Genomic DNA, 16,975 nt, shown 5'->3' with positions numbered 1-16,975 from the left:
ACGTCTGCGTAAGCTAAGCAGGAGAGCACACCACGCTCGCTCACATGAGTTAAAGCACCGAGACATTTCACACAGTTAATCATCATCAGTCTGCACACACACAGTCTTTCCAAAGTGCTGGCAGTAGTTTGAGTGTAGCATTTCAGAGACAGTTTAAAGAGCTCTGTCTTCCTCTCTCGGCTCCCGTCTTCTCTCCGCTCCTCGTTGTCTGCATCAGACAGCTCTCACGTAGCAGCTGTCCACTCGCCTGACCCACGTCAGCTCACTCTCAGCACTTGGTAAATGATACTGATGATGACAGTGATGCAGAGCTGTGGAACTTAGCACGTTCCTTTCATTGAGGTAGCTTTGTGATTGCACTGTGGCTTTGGAGATTAAAATCACTGTCATACAGTTCTTGTTCACCTGAAAAGAGTTTCTGAATTCTCTTTGTTTATATGTTTCTTGTGCATCTACGTTCTTGTTGATACAATGGGAACATTCTTTACACTTGCTCCTGATGGGAAGCATGCGTTGTGCCTTTCTGAAGAATCTTCTACCATTGCAAAGTGCATAGATTTTGTTTATATATATATTTTAAATATGCTCCCTTATTTGATGCCACAGCAAGCGTTCCAGCCAGTGAAACAGAGTCTGTGAACACCGAGAATCAGAACGGGGAGGATGAAAAGACGCCATGCTGTGGACCTCTGTGGTGAGAACTTTGCACCATGAACCTGTACACAGGATTTCTTTCGGTGTCACTAATTTCAGTCAGCACAGCCATTTTGCTGTGTCAGTGCCTGCTTTATCTCGTCATATGTGTTTAAAAAAACTGGTAAACTTCATGCTGCAAACATTGCAGCTGCACTTTTTTGGGGTTGATGTCAGTTAACTACATGCTAACAACTCATTTCTGTTACAAGATGCATTCATCAACTTTCACTTGTTCTTCTTTTCAGTCAAAAGATTTCAAAGTCAAAGTTCAGGTCAGTATATTTGTAGGTAGGCGTGTCTACATAGTGCATGTAGCTGTTAATATATGGTTTTTGCCTGCATTCAATTACACTGATTTTTATTTTGCTTGGCTTCTTTTTTACTGTATTTTTAATGAGATGTTACAGGGAATGATAAATCAACAACTTTTATATAGTCAGCATGTGCTATAAGGTATTTTTAGAGAATAGGCTTACACAGTACTTTTCAGCTCATTTACTGTACTGTATGACTTGCAGAAACGCATTGATGCAGTCCCCTGTGGGCATTCACCCATACTTCACTGCGTTCTTCTTATTACACACACTTTCGAGGCACACACTTTCGAGATTTTCTTAAAAACACTGCAGTGATGAGTTTGTTCCATTGTTTTGACTTCATAATCTGTGTGACTGCGTCTTGTGTTCTTTATGTGCAAACTGAGCCTCTATGTGCTGAAAGTGTCCTTTGCCATTGCAGTCGGCGCTGGCGCCGATGGAACAGATTCTGCCGCAGGAAGTGCCGTTTGGCTGTCAAGTCAGTGCCTTTCTATTGGCTGGTCATCATCCTTGTGTTCCTCAACACCCTGACCATATCATCAGAACATTACAACCAGCCTTTGTGGCTGACACAGGTGCAAGGTACGAATTACAAACGTCTCATTTTGAAATAAAATGAATGAATTTGTTTAAATGGGTTATCTTCTATTAATTAGTGTTTTTTAAAGGATTACTTAATGTAACATGTTGTCATGATGTTCTCATGAAATATCAGAATATTTTTACTAATTTGATTTTTTTCCCATCTTCTCTATTACTGTATGTATTTTGTGGATGACTAAGGCTAAATTGTTTTAAATGTCATGATTTTTATGCAAATAATGTGTTTCATTAATGTGAATTGTGTAGATTCATAGCAAGATTTTGTCTAACTGTGATAAAAAAATAAAGAAATAGAAATAAAAAATAGAAATGAGGTTGAAGTAAAAAAGAGTAATAATTAAATGAAGTGCACACAAAGAAAAAGCTACAAGAAGCTGCAAGAAGGTGTAATATAAAATATTTGTGCAACCAGAGGTTTGATCTACTATATGTTGCATTAAAAGACAGAAAACCCCTCCAATACATAATGCATCACTCTCTTTCACTATTTATTCATCTGATTTAATATCTTTTCCTCTGCTTTTCAGATGTGGCCAACAAGGTGCTGCTGGCCCTGTTCACATGTGAAATGTTGGTAAAGATGTACAGTCTTGGGCTGCAGGCTTATTTTGTGTCACTCTTCAACCGCTTTGACTGCTTTGTTGTGTGCGGAGGAATCACTGAAACCATTCTGGTGGAGCTGGAAATCATGTCTCCACTCGGTATCTCTGTGTTCCGCTGCGTGCGCCTGCTGAGGATTTTCAAGGTCACACGGTAAGACTGTCAACATGCTGTGCGTTCGTGCTCGTGTGTTCACAGTCTCGTGCCTGTGGAGTTCGATTAAAATCCCGTCCGTCCTCCTCTCTCTTGGTCGACCTTCTGTTTAGACACTGGCAGTCTCTGAGTAACCTGGTGGCATCGCTGCTCAACTCCATGAAGTCCATTGCTTCCCTGCTTCTGCTGCTCTTCCTCTTCATCATCATCTTCTCCCTGCTCGGCATGCAGGTGTTTGGTGGAAAATTCAACTTTGACGAAACCCAGACAAAAAGGAGCACCTTCGACAACTTTCCCCAGGCCCTCCTCACTGTGTTTCAGGTATTAACAGAGTTCAGATAATGTCATACAGTAAAATCTGACTGTTAAATACAAATACGCAGCAAGTGAAATAGGCTGAAAATGTAAATAAAATTGGTGAAGGGTGTGTTTCATACAGATGTAGAAGAATTTGTGGCAGACTAAACAGATTCTGTGAACAAGCCATTATATGAGTCAGTATTTGCCCATTTTAGAGATTTTGGTGTATATGTCAGTTCAGAAGTAACAAGAAGTTGTAGAACAGATTTATAAAAACAACTAAACATTCAAGGATCGTGAGTGTGCCTGAAGGCTGAACTCTTGAGAGAAGTTTTTCAAAAGAACATTTTGATCTCTTTATATGGCATGGTTTGTGAGCGGCAGGCTGAAAGGTTGTGGCAGATTGAGCACAGCGGACTAAAGTGAGACACTGTAGACGGGAGAATTGTACCACAGATGAATGAGCAGACAGACACCACACATGAGGAGACACAGGTTAGCAAAAACACAGAATTGAAGTGCTGCTAGTAAACCTCTGGAGAGAGGTGATGTACAACCAGGGCATACATGCAGGAGGGGCTGGACTGGAGATTGGATTTTAGTCAGGAAAAGCACAGCCTGAAATATTACTACTATTACTACTTTTAGGTAGCCACTATTAGGAATACATGTTCAACTGCTGGTTAATACAAATATGTAATCATGTGGCAACAACTCACGACATTAGGGTAAGTAGGCGTGATCAAGACAACCTGCTGAAACTCAAACTGAACCATCAGAATGGAGAAGAAAGGTGATTTAAGTGACTTTGAATGTGGCATAGTGGTTGGTTCCAGATAGGATGCTCTGAGTATTTCAGAAAGTGCTGATCTGCCGGGATTTTACAACACAACCATCTTTATTATTTACAGAGAATGGTCTGAACAGAAGAAGTTATCCAGTCACCAGCAGTTCTCTGGCAAAAATGCCTTGTTGATATCAAAGGTCAAATGAGCAGATGAGCTACAGCAGCTAAGAATAGGAAACAGAGGCAGTTCACACTGGGTCACCAAAATTGAATAATAGAAGACTGGGAAAATGTTGCCTGATCTCATTAGTCTTGAATTCTGCTGTGAAATTCAGATGATGGGGTCTGAATTTGGCATTTGGCAGATCTGAATCCAGTTTAACACCTGGGATGTGGTGGAATGGGAGATTTACATCATGCAGCCGATCAATCAGCAGCAACGCTGTGATGCTGTCATGTCAGTATGGCACCAAATCTCTGAGGACTATTTGTGGCACCGTGTTGAACCTGTGTCATGAAGAATTAAAGCAGTTCTGAAGGCTAAGGGAAATACCAAGGTGTACCTAAAAAAGTGGCCGTGAGTGTCAATTCCTAAAACAATTCGGCATAAGACCACAACGTCAAAATGCATATGAATGCCAGTAAACTTGTTTCAACATCCACATCATACCCACAATCACTGCAAATTTACTGCAGCTCTAACATGTTCATTGTAGCCACCCTGCATTGTATAAAGCAGCTGCCACTTATTATGCTTGATGTTTTTCAGTTGTTGTGTTTCTCACATAATAAATATTGTGAACTATTCAGATTCTGACTGGAGAAGACTGGAATGCTGTAATGTATGATGGGATCATGGCGTATGGTGGCCCGTCCTCCTCTGGAATGATTGTGTGCTTTTACTTCATCATCCTATTCATCTGTGGAAACTGTATCCTCGCTCACACTGACAAAGGTGTAGCTGTTACAAAGAAAACAATAATTCTTTGTATCCACTGCAGACATGTGTTATTGATTAGTCACTAGAATTTTACTTTATTCGTAGTGGGAGAGTTGTTCTCGACTTAACACTTTACTCAGATATCCTCTTGAATGTCTTCTTGGCTATCGCTGTGGACAACTTGGCAGATGCAGAATCTCTCAACACAGATGAAGGAGACAAAAAAGGGTGACCGTCCAATATGTCTCTCTCTGACAACGAATTACTTCAAATATTTGCTTGGATAATTGGTCAAACTCCAGTCTGCATTTATAAAAATATCTGTGTTCATTACAGGGACAAAAAAGATGATGATAAAGATGACAAGGTATTCTTTTTTTAATTTTATTAAGTCAGAAAACATGTTTACAGTTTGAAAAGTTACGCGTGTTACACATTACATATTTCCTGCTTTCGTTTAAGGAGGAGGAGGAGGACAATGACGACACTGCAGCGGAGGAGGAGGATCCTGAAGTCCCATCGGGGCCTCGGCCGGTCATCTCCGACCTGGTAAAGAAGGAGAAGATCACTCCTATCCCAGAGGGAAGTGCCTTCTTCATCTTCAGCAACACAAACCCGTAAGCTGAAATTATGTTTGTGCAGACACAAACAGGTCGCTATTCATATCACACTGATGTCTGCTGTGTTTTTGTTGTTGTTTTTCTTCAGGGTTCGTGTGTTTTGCCACAGACTCATTAATCATCACATTTTCACCAACCTCATCCTGGTGTTCATCATGCTCAGCTCCGTCTCCCTCGCTGCTGAGGATCCAATCCGAAACTTCTCAGCTCGCAATATTGTAAGTTTATAAACCCTGTCATAAAATTTTTGAACTTCAAATGAACAGATTAATAAAGTCACATAAATGAAGTAAAATAATTTAAAAATAACTTTTCTCATGTTTGCCTTTGCGTAACAGTTTGTGATGCTTCTATAAATGACCGTACTCTTGGTTTTGCATGTTTTAGCCCATTTATTGTAATTACTACAATCAGGGATCTCAGACTCTTTTTACATTGTGGGCCACATAGGAAGTCTGTCAGCACAACTCTTTGGGCTTAAATTAGTCAAAATTGACATGTACAGATAAAGTTCTGGGAGCTCATGGCCTGTTCTGCAATCATGAAAAAAGGTTTTTGGTCATTCCCAGAAAATGTAATTTTTTCCAATTTGTTAAGACTGTGGACCCACTATAAAAAATGCACAATTCTATAGATAGTGAAAAACAAGAATTTTTCTGTTTATCTATTACTTGACTTAAGTGCAGTATGAATGGCGGTAGGTGAGCTTTTTATCAGTAGAAAAAGCTGTAAAACCTTTGAAAATACGGTTAGAAATTCGAAATTTGTGTCCCCCAGTGAGCTGGATTGGAGTCTTTGTCACCTGAGCCTTGTGCTTGGCATCCCTGCTATAGCTGATCTTTGTACTTTATATGGATGATTTTGCAAAGCATACTCTACATGAGTTTATACACTTTTGTAAAAACATAAAAAAGTAACAAAACAAAAGATGCATTTTACTTTTAATATAAATCACTTATTTTCCATAGTAATCAGTAATAGGATGACATTCAATACTCTTTTTACTGCAGTGAAAATGGTATGTATTAAATTCATGTCTGTTATTTCTGCACTTCACAATTTCTTTATCTTGAGCCATGTGATTTATTCTCTCTTTAACCTAGAGAAGAAAGCATTAGATACAGTTTATTTTCTAAAACATATATTCAGTGTAATTGTCCTGTCAGGACACCGGGATAAGTACTTGAAAATCTAGTGTCTATATTGAAAGCGGACATCTGATCGCTCTGTTCCTTCTGGTCCTTTCCAAGATATAGAGATCAAGTCCTTAATGGCAGCCTTTTAAATCTAAGACACTTCAAGTTCACATTGTCCTTTTATAGTATTGTTTGTCTTTTATTGTTTTGCATGTGATTGCAGTACATTTAGTAGAGCTTTTGATTAATTAGTTGGGCATGCATGTGCTTTACAAGAAAATAAGAAACACAGTAGTCCATCAGACTAGTTCCTGGTTTCTGTTCCTCGATTTGCACTTCCATTTAAAAGCAGATTGAAGCTCCTTGTCTGCTTCAAGGTGCAGACTCGTTTTTTATGAGCTAAAACAGGCAAAAACAGCTGTAAGGTCAGTAAGTAACTTTGCTGTGAGTTCTTCACTCTAACAAATCCTTTCCAGAAAATGCTTTCATTTTTTTCCCCTTTCATCTTGTTAACATGTAATGTATGACGCTGCACAATGAACTGTCTTTGTTAAACATCTACGTTGCTTCTTACAGATACTTGGTTACTTTGACTATGCTTTCACGGCTATCTTTACTGTTGAGATCGTTTTGAAGGTAAATTCCCTGTGTCCCCTGTGCGTGCTGTAACTAACCACACCCCATTAACATTCCAAACGTCTCGTTGCCTTCCAGGTCCTAGGCTATGCAGATTATGTCTTCACTAGTATGTTTACATTTGAGATCGTATTGAAGGTAACCCCTTAAATGACAACGAGAGCCTTGCTGCATTCTCTCCTTGTGTGTCACCCGCCACTCAGTACAACCTGGCTTGTTTGTTTCCTTTCTCTTATTTACTTTTTTCTTCATGGCACCTCTTTTAAAAAGCAAAAAAAAAACAGCAAAAAAAAAAAAGAAGAAGAAGATGAAGCGAATTTAGGAATTGTTAGTCACTATTTTGAACACACGAACACAAACACAAGATTTGCTCAAATTGCACTGATGAAAGAACTGTTAGGGGAAGGAAACATCATGAACATTTACATTATACTCACATGGGTGTCACTTCATTCGGGCAGTCATTGCTGAAATGATTTTGATGATGCAGATATGTAATACGTAATGCAACCCCCTCCCGTGCGATGCAACACAATTTTTTAACGGGCTGCTCAGACATATCAGAGCATTGGCTGAAGTTGAGTTTGAGGTCATCTTCAGAGTGGCGGTGATTGAAAGTCGAAAATCAACTCCAGTCAAAGCTAACTCCATGCCTCTCGTACTGACTGCTCCTCAGATTACCCATAAAAGAGGGGGCAAAATCAACCATGCTCCTGCCGAGCATGGTTCAGTCTGCTTTCCCCGACTGAGTGCATAGAAATGTGGAGTTTTCTCTGCAGCTTTTTTCTTTCTTTTTTCAGTGGGAGTGGGCAAACACTTGCCAACCCAGTGCTGTTTGACTCTAAATCGTCCACTGCTCTTAGTGAGCAACTTCATCCAGTCCTTGTCTGCAGGTCTCCACATTTACATGCACTCTTGGAAGGAATCCTTTACTTTTATTATTTGAAGAAGAGTTATTTTGGCTGGTTTTTCTTCTCTGCCTGCTGATCTCTGGAGTTTTAATTGGGAGCTGCTTCCCCTTACGCTGAACTATTAAAGAACATAATGGAATGTGCTTTAAGCCGACGGTCCACATGAATGTGACAGTAAGGCCATTTCTATTTTCCAATCTCTATAACTAGAGCTCTTGCAGGTAGTAAATATCCCTGACGTCATGGCAACAAAATGCATGTTTTATTGCCTCCCATAGTAGATTGCGAAATGAATGACTTACTACTACATTCATGTAGCTAAGGGCCGTGGGGGTGGCGATGGTAGATTTTAGCCTCCTGTTTCACTGCTCTGAACTCGCCACCCCGAATCAGAGTGATCTATAAGAGTGTGGAGACGTGTGCGGGCGTGTGTGTTTGACTGTGAGATAATGGGAATGAGTGCTGAGAATGAGTTTTTCCTATTTAAACTGTTAGCTCAGTGTGTTTGTTTGTTTCTGTTGGAGTGTGAGGAGTGCAACACTGTATTTGTTTCTGGATGCTACATGTTTTTTTGTTTTTTTTGGTCATTTGCTCTTTTAACTTCCTCTGTCCTCTCCTTAGATGACGACATATGGAGCTTTTCTTCATAAAGGAGCATTCTGCAGGAATTACTTCAACCTTCTGGACCTGCTGGTGGTGGGAGTCTCCCTCGTTTCCTTTGGCATTCAGTGAGTACAGAAAAACCAGAACATATTTGCATTAAGCTTTTTGCACAAACAAAAAGGTTTCATTCATAAGAAAAATAGTTAAAGGAAGAAAGTTAGGAAATAAACTAAAATCCCCTTTGAGCAATAATATAGAGGTGAAAAGAAGTTCAATCATCTGAGCACTTTATGTCATTTTTGATCTTTTGGTTGAAGCAGGCCATACAAGCAGAGTGCAGCAGTTACTCCTCCTGAAGTGGTTCTTGACCCCTAAAAAAGCTCATATTTCTCTGATTCTTCTTTTTTACAAACTGTTATTATTATTTGTTTACACTCAGGTCTTCTGCCATCTCTGTGGTGAAGATTCTCAGGGTCCTTCGAGTACTTCGACCCCTGAGGGCCATCAATAGAGCCAAAGGCCTGAAGGTGGGTGCTACTCGAGACCTTTTCTAGCATGTCTACAATAGCCACTATCTGAAACCTTAGCTTTAAACATTTTTATCTGTGTCTTACAGCACGTTGTGCAGTGTGTGTTTGTGGCCATCAGAACTATCGGTAACATCATGATCGTCACCACGCTGCTTCAGTTCATGTTTGCCTGTATAGGCGTGCAGCTGTTCAAGGTGAGCATCTCTGAGTTTGAAAAACATCAATAATACACGTCAATCCAAAGAAGTTCAAAATGTGTAATAACAGCAAAAACGTTTCCTTTTCCTTTTTCCAGGGAAAATTCTATCGCTGCACAGATGAAGCTAAGTCCAGCCCAGAAGAGTGCAAGTGAGTTTCATCCCATCTTGCTCCTGAACTGCAGATGTCCTGGTTTAACATCACATGTTGGACTTAAACCTCCATGCAACATGTTTTGTCACAGGGGCACCTACATCCTGTACAAAGATGGAGACGTGAACCAGCCAACTGTCCACAAACGGGTGTGGCACAACAGTGACTTTAACTTTGACAACGTCCTCATGGCCATGATGGCTCTGTTCACTGTGTCCACCTTTGAAGGCTGGCCTGCGTAAGATTGAAAGATATCATCACTGAGCTGATTACGTTTTAGATAATGTACGGAGAAAGCCTGAATTTGTGAATCTGAATCACGTGTTGGCTTGTTCTCATCTTTCTTTAGGTTATTGTACAAGGCCATTGACTCCAACAGGGAAAACCTTGGTCCCATTTACAACTACCGCGTGGAGATTTCCATCTTCTTCATCATCTACATCATCATCATCGCCTTTTTCATGATGAACATCTTTGTAGGTTTTGTGATCGTCACATTTCAGGAACAGGGAGAGAAGGAGTATAAAAACTGTGAACTCGACAAGAACCAGGTCAGAGTCATTAGAAGCACAAAACATTATGTGTAAAGTATGACGATTAGTTTTGAAGGCTTTTCTCTGGGGTTCCTCTCACTTTGTGTCAAGAAAAACAAAACATCAACAAAGTAGCAAGACAGATGACGTTCTAATGCTGATGACCTCCTTTACATTTTTAATATTGTGTCTCATTTAAAAGGGAACGTTAAGATTGTTCTTAAATGATGATGTTAAATATTTTGTGTATTTGTGTGCAGCGTCAGTGCGTGGAATACGCTCTTAAAGCCCGTCCTCTGAGGAGATACATCCCAAAGAACCCATACCAGTACAAGTTCTGGTATGTGGTGAACTCCACTGGGTTTGAGTACATCATGTTTGTGCTCATCATGCTCAACACACTCTGCCTGGCTGTACAGGTAAGAAGTCAAGTATTTACCTGCCAGACAACCAGTCATCAAAGAGTCTTTGAAGTTATGGATTTTTCTACTTGGAGAAACTTTTGTTGAAGCATACACTTGTGCCACATGAGTGACCTCGGTTTGAATTTTCTGGGACGTCTGTTAAAGATTGTGGCATTGCGTTAACACACACCTGAATGCTTCAAACCGGCAAACTGCCAAAGCCTCTGTTATTTTATAGAGGTACTTGCTGATAATCATTTAACCAACTCCAGAACATGGCTGCTCCTTACCCTCTGAATGCTAATGGAAGCAATAAAGGTGTTTTTAGTTTTTTCCCACTACTGCATGGAGTCCACAAGACTGTAAATGTGCAGACTTAAATCATTAGAGTATCTCGTAAGTTGCTGTAAGTCTTTTCATTAGTATGGATGTGTCAGCCTGTAAAATGTCATTTTCAGTTGCTCAGGCTTTGCTATTTTTTCTTGACAGAATTATAAGAAGCAATGTGGTGAACATAAGTGCATGCAAAAGTACTAGAGTCACAGAAAAACATAAAAAATGCAAACAGACTGTTTGTTCAGACACATCGCATTACTTTCCCATTGTATATTGAATACATTGAATCTTTATGTTAACCGAACATCTCCATCTCTGTCTGCAGCACTACGGCCAGTCTGCACTCTTTAACTACGTGATGGATATTCTCAATATGGTCTTCACTGCTGTATTCACTGTGGAAATGGTTCTCAAACTCATCGCTTTCAAACCCAGGGTGAGCTGACATGAAGCATCAAATTAAGTCCAGCTATTAAACGGATGCATTTGCTGTGAAATGCTTTTGCTTATTAGAGTAACTTTTCAACATTATGAGATGAGTTAGAAGGACAATACCGCTCAGATGTATATACACTAACTAGTAGTCAGTTAGCTTAGCTAATCATAAAAAATATGAAGGGGGCAAAATGTGCCATACACAACTGGCAAACCCAAGAGCTGACTTTGAATGGTAGGTCAGTCCCCTTAGACACCTCAGTTCACATGTCCAGCCTTACAGCAGAAATAAACATGTTTGCAGCCTGCTATAGAAAGAGATTTGGTGGTAGCATCCAGAATACTAAACCATTACTTTACAGAACATCACAAACCCGTTCATAATGATGGTTATCCAGCTTTTATGTACAGTCTATGGTTATATTCAGTTTCTTTATACACTCAAAAAAATCTGTTGTTCGATGAACACAATTTAATCACAGCACCTTTTTCCACGTGATTTAACCAAGTACAATAACCCATTTTTGACCATGTCAAACCAACACATTTGGCATTTGATGGTTTAATGTAATCTGATTACTCTGGATCAACGTAGTATACTTACATTGACTTGAAGTGATTCATTTAAGTATGTAAAGTGAAATTTGTTTTAATTCTTTTTACACAAGTTAAAAACTTTAGGAAAAAATAATGAAATCTTGTTGTTTGAACAACTACTTTGTTAATCAAGGCAGTTACTGCTAGTCTTTCTTAATGAACCAATATGGGGGTTGATTATTTCATAGAGACAAACAACCATTTGCACTTACATTCATGGGTAATCTAGAATCACCAATTAACTTAACCCTAATTACACACTGCAAACCAGCCAGATTGTGGATTTGAACCCAGGCCCTTCTTGCTGTGAGGCAACAGCACTAACCATCACACTATGCTGTCAATCCAGGCTTAACAAAACTAGGAAAGCTATGATTACAAGGCTTGATGCAGAATTTTCTGTATGTTTTTGTCCTTGACAGGTTAAACCACAATAAATAGCTATAGCATACACGTGGTGTGGGTGTAGTTGTCTGCCTCTTAAAACTCCAGCGATTTCCCTGCAGTTTGACATTTAATGCGATCTTGTGAATTTCGTGAGTCCAGGCAACTAACCACTCTTACTAGATTGTATCATGTCATCTCAACAAGAACAAATTAAGTTGCTGAATTTCATGCAGATGCTACATGATTTAATTACGTTCACCATAGAAACATGAAATTATTTAGTGCAAATTACAAGTTTGAATCTTGTACATGTAACAACCACCCAATTTCATTTTTTTGAGTGTACGAGCTTGCAGAAAATAACATTTCAGTATGACTGTTAGGTAAAGCAACGAGTGGTATCCATCTCTTCAGCATGTTTCTAAAACTGCGATTTGTAAAATGTTCAGTTATGTTTATTAAAGAAGCAGCATGTGGACATGTAAATATTTGTTTCCATTTCCCCTTTGGCGTCCCTGCCTGCTGACAGCTCTGTGTTGAGAAGAAGGACAGGATGCTAGTAAGACAAACACGTGTGGGGTGCCGTGCTTCCATTTTTAAGCTAAAAATAATCTTTTTTTTTTAACCAATTTTTTAGTCACAGAGTGTTCATGTGTAATTTTATTGTTAGCATGGAATTTGTGCAAATTTAGTGTTCTGCAATCAGTCACAGTCTGTATAATCACGAGCCCTTCAGGTTAAGTAGCTAGCAGGGGTTTCCGTGTGTCCTTAAATAAGCAGTTTGTTGATTTAAATTTCAGTGTGAGAGTAAAGCCTTCTTGTTCTTGTGCTGATATCACATTTGACTCGCCCCACCACACGCTCAACCTCACTCAGGGATATTTTGGGGATGCCTGGAATGTGTTCGACGCCCTGGTTGTGATTGGCAGCATAGTAGACATTGTTCTCAGTGAGATTGATGTAAGTAAGCTCAGCTTGAAGCACCCCGCTGCTCTTTGACTTCTTTCCTTTCAGACCACCTCCACAGCAGGTTTTAGGGGCAGGACTCTGATTTCTGCTGCTTTGTCTAACTTTTTCCTCCTTTCTTTCTCTCTCCAACCCTTCTATTTCATTACAACGACTTCCTTTAAATTTCCACTCTTGTCTGATTGTCTTCCCCTATCCCTTCCCTTGGTCTCTCACTTTCATCCCCATCATTTCCCCTTACATGTACCTTCGTGCACTAACAGCACTATTTTGCTGATGCTTGGAACACATTTGATGCCTTAATTGTTGTCGGTAGTGTCGTCGATATCGCTATCACAGAAGTTAACGTAAGTACTTCTTCTTTCTGATTTGTAAGTTGAACTGAAGCCTTATAAGAAAGCCACCTGGCAAGTTTTAGTGTTATTAGCTTAAATTTACTGTGAATCTTATCTAGCTTCCGTTATAAAATATAATAGAAATGTTGAAAATGCATCCCTAATAAAAGAATTTAAAAAGTATGATTTAAAGCTGGCTGTTGGCTTTGTTTGTAAAACTTCAGTTTGATTTTCATGAAGCTTTTCTTTCATGCTAAATTGACCTAACTCAGATCTCTCCTGTTGGAGTTCTGCTTCTGTCTGTGCTGCTGTAACTTTTGTTGCAGTTTTTGACAGGACATCGCGACAAACTTGTTGATGAACGTGTTGATTATTCTGTTTATTCTTGGACATAGCAATGTCAAAACCTCACATTTCTTTGTGAACTGTGGCCAGAATTTGGTCCAGAGCAGGATGGTTTCTGATGTAGTTGTCTAACTCTTACTCTTGTTTATTTTGTTTCCATAGAAACTTGTAGAGGCAAGTATGGCAATGAAAAAATGTTGTTTGTGTGTAACCTTTTGTTGATGACAACTTTATCTTTGGGACCCCTTTGCTATGGACTAATGACAAAGACAAAGAGATTTTTGTAATTTCGCAGTACTTTAAAAAATTAATATCGAAGCTCATTAAAATAGTAGATGATTGCTTCTCTTTATAGCTTTCCCTTGATAAAAGAAACGTCTAAAAACAAAGACTGGACGTCTGCTTTTGTGCTTTTTTTGCTTTGAGCTTAGCTAGGACAAAAATAGTAAAAGAAAGTTCCAACAAACACCCAAATGTTGCATTTCCAGATAATAACTATGGTGAATATGGTGCTTACTATAGGGGTAGCATACCAAAGGCTTATCACCCAAACTGACCCTCCTCCTGCCTCCTGAGTGCTCTCATGTCTGAGCTGCAGTGCTGTTTTTCTGGAGTAATTTTTCATGTCTTCTTAGTTTGTGTTCCAAAATGTGTGTCTGCATGAGTGCACAACAAAACATTAACTTTGTTTGAAGCATAAGACACAGTGGTGTGTTTTCAGGTTTTTTATTGTTATGCATGTGTGTTTAATGTGTGTTCAGCGTGTGCTTTCGGTTGTATGTGCGAGTGTATGCAGAGGAGTGTGTTAGTGTGTGTGTGTTGGAGACGTGATGTTTATTTCACATTGTGGTTCTATGACATGCTTTTTCATGGCATTTCTTTCTTATTTGCACTGCATGTAAATGTTCAGATATTCTAGTTTTGCATTTATTCATAACAGGAGATCTGTTATGAGGATGTGTTTTGAGTCAGTAATATTTTTTTTTCTACTTGCTTGCTGTGTCAGTCATGACTCGTGTCATTGCTCAGATTCTTACCAGACTACCGTGACCTCTCCAAATGCATGCTGGGGTGTCAGACACTCACCTCATCCCCCTAACATCCTTTCCATGTCCCGCCTCTCGCAGATGGCGCTTGGCCACCCGCTCCATTCCCCTCCGGTCAGTTTTTTCCATAGAGCCTTGTGCAGTTTGTCCTTGTTCGCTTGCTACACTCCTCTTTACTTCCAGACAGAATGGCCCTGGTGCTCAGAGCTTGGAAATTCTACACAACATTAAGGGCAATAATGTTGGGAATTAAACCGATGAACCTATGAAGCTCAGCGTGTTTGGGAATTCCTAACAAAGGTTTACTTGTGTTTCCTAATGTCACCATTTAATGTCCTTAAAGTTGTGTAGAGGCCACTGTGGCTTCACATGTAGCTGCTGTAATGCATCAATCAGGGAACAGATCAAGTCACAGAGTGACCTAAAAGGAAACGATACTAAAAGTTAGGCCTCAGTTGTAGTGTTCACATCAAAGTAAAAATTCAGGTAAGGTCTGAAAATTTCCCAGGAGTTCAGTAGGCACGAATTTAGTGTGATTTTGTACACTTACAATGATGGTGGTTTAATGCAGCTGAGTCTGAGGTTCTTTGATGATCTTGTGTTTGTGTCTCTGTGAGTGATTGTCTCTGTGTTTTGTTCTGTCTTCCTGTAGTGAGCTCTTAAAGCTCAGAATGGAGCTCATATGTAGCGCAGGTGTGTAGACTCCAGTCAGGTGCATGAACACTCCCACAGCAACTCTCTACTTTTTCCTTCTTTCTACCTTTCTGCCTTTCTTCTTCTTCTCCCTGTTTCAGTATGGCTCAGTCTCTCTGGTTTTCTTTTCTGTCCCAGTCTTGGTCTCTATTGCTGTTTCCCTCCTCCTGCCTCTTTGTCTGTGTCTTTCTCTCTCTCTCTTTTCCTTCTCTGATGTTTATTCATATCCTTCTGCACCGGACTGTGAGAGCGCCCTGCTATGGCAGTTTTGTTGCAGGGCACTACTGACATGCATGAGTTGCTGCATTGCTATGAGTTCACATCATTCAAAGGTCTTGCGTGTGCGTGCAGTGCTTCCCCAGCAACGTGGCAATGCTGAACGCATGCTCCATCGGCGCTGTGGCCAGGATTACCTAAAGAACCTCCTCAGGCTAATTCTATTTTTTTTAATCATTTCTGCTCATGCTGCACCTCATAACGACAGTTTGCAAAATATTGACTCAAGCCACATCTGTCTGATTATCTTATGTTGTCAGTGCTGAGCCTTTCTGATATTTTCCACATGGAGCTAAATGCTTTTTTTTGCTGTAAAATCACATTATCATGATACAGGCTCAGCCTAACCACCATCACTATGACTGATGTTTCTTTTCTTTTTTTAAAAGTTTTGCATCTGGATTTTGTTTGGGGATAAATGCTCGCTGATTACAGCTGATGATATCAAATGATTTATTTGTCAATTGACATGAATTGCAAACAAAAGTTGTGTATGGGTATGAATCTGTGCGAGCGACTGTGTGTACATAATTGATCATACTCAAGCTCTTTTGGTCAGCAAATTTTCAGTCACTTAAAATGACAAACTATTGGATTGTGAACATCCTACTTGTACTCTCTTGTGTCTATTTGTGCCATAGATAATGCTTCAAGCACACAATATATGATTTTTGTGCAGTCATATGTTGATGTGTACCTGTCTGAATCTGAAGCCTGCAGGGTATATGTCGAGATACAGCAGGACTCTGTAAGAACAGCACATGATGCTTTTATAGCAACATCGATTCATTGCATTTGTCAGTTAGACGTAACAACTCATTAACATCGTCTAAGAGGATCTCATCATCATTTAGTCTCATCAATAAAAACCATTACACCGGGGGAGTGATAAAGTTGTGTGTCAGTCTTAAATGTTGATTCGTATTTAAGTAATTTTATGTTGTATGTCAGTCAACCCCACATAGAAATGTTAAGTAATGTGAACTTGTTGTTTGGCAGTCTTTTAAAGTGTTAAGATAAGATTTAATGGTAAATACATGTGTGTCTTTGTCACAGTGAAACTATAAGACAGTTTGTCCTGTCAGTGAGAAGAGTAGTGACTGTGTTCTGTCTGCGTCTTTGCTGACGTGTGCTGGTGTCGTGTGATTTTAAAAACAAAACAAAACAAAAACTATCAAATGTGTTGTTCCACGTTTTTGGCCCATTGTGTGTTAGACCTGTGGCCTCTGTACAAGTCATTAATACAGGTCTTTGATTTTAAAGCCAACGGAGACTCCTCAGTTGGATGAGATGGGGGTAAGATGCTCCACCCCCCACACCTTTAACTCTGTCAGGGCCATGCCATGTTTGGATTTGCATTTCTCTGTTTAGTCTTCTGTTGTCAGTTACACTTTCTATGATCTGTTGCTTATTTCAAGTCCATGTTATGTACTATTACG

At 39.7% G+C, this 16,975-nt stretch overlaps 1 protein-coding gene across 1 annotated transcript in view; it reads left to right on the top strand.

Moving 5' to 3' along the window:
- Positions 1–16,975, top strand: part of LOC308403007 (voltage-dependent L-type calcium channel subunit alpha-1D-like) — a 63,694-nt gene that overhangs the window by 32,955 nt on the left and 13,764 nt on the right. Inside the window, 23 exon segments of the mRNA XM_080892219.1 lie at positions 607–694; positions 942–968; positions 1,435–1,595; positions 2,144–2,369; positions 2,483–2,690; positions 4,267–4,387; positions 4,537–4,624; positions 4,733–4,763; positions 4,859–5,013; positions 5,105–5,234; positions 6,729–6,812; positions 6,815–6,841; positions 6,843–6,926; positions 8,321–8,427; positions 8,742–8,829; positions 8,919–9,026; positions 9,128–9,180; positions 9,275–9,421; positions 9,533–9,734; positions 9,977–10,135; positions 10,782–10,892; positions 13,105–13,188; positions 16,800–16,832. Of these exon segments, the coding sequence (XP_080748345.1) occupies positions 607–694; positions 942–968; positions 1,435–1,595; positions 2,144–2,369; positions 2,483–2,690; positions 4,267–4,387; positions 4,537–4,624; positions 4,733–4,763; positions 4,859–5,013; positions 5,105–5,234; positions 6,729–6,812; positions 6,815–6,841; positions 6,843–6,926; positions 8,321–8,427; positions 8,742–8,829; positions 8,919–9,026; positions 9,128–9,180; positions 9,275–9,421; positions 9,533–9,734; positions 9,977–10,135; positions 10,782–10,892; positions 13,105–13,188; positions 16,800–16,832 (2,522 nt within the window).

The sequence above is a fragment of the Rhamphochromis sp. 'chilingali' genome (genome assembly GCF_963969265.1).
Source record: "Rhamphochromis sp. 'chilingali' genome assembly, chromosome: 9".
NCBI lineage: Eukaryota > Metazoa > Chordata > Actinopteri > Cichliformes > Cichlidae > Rhamphochromis > Rhamphochromis sp. 'chilingali'.
Note: the sequence above shows the minus strand (reverse complement) of the source record. Positions and strands in the feature narration are given on the sequence as shown.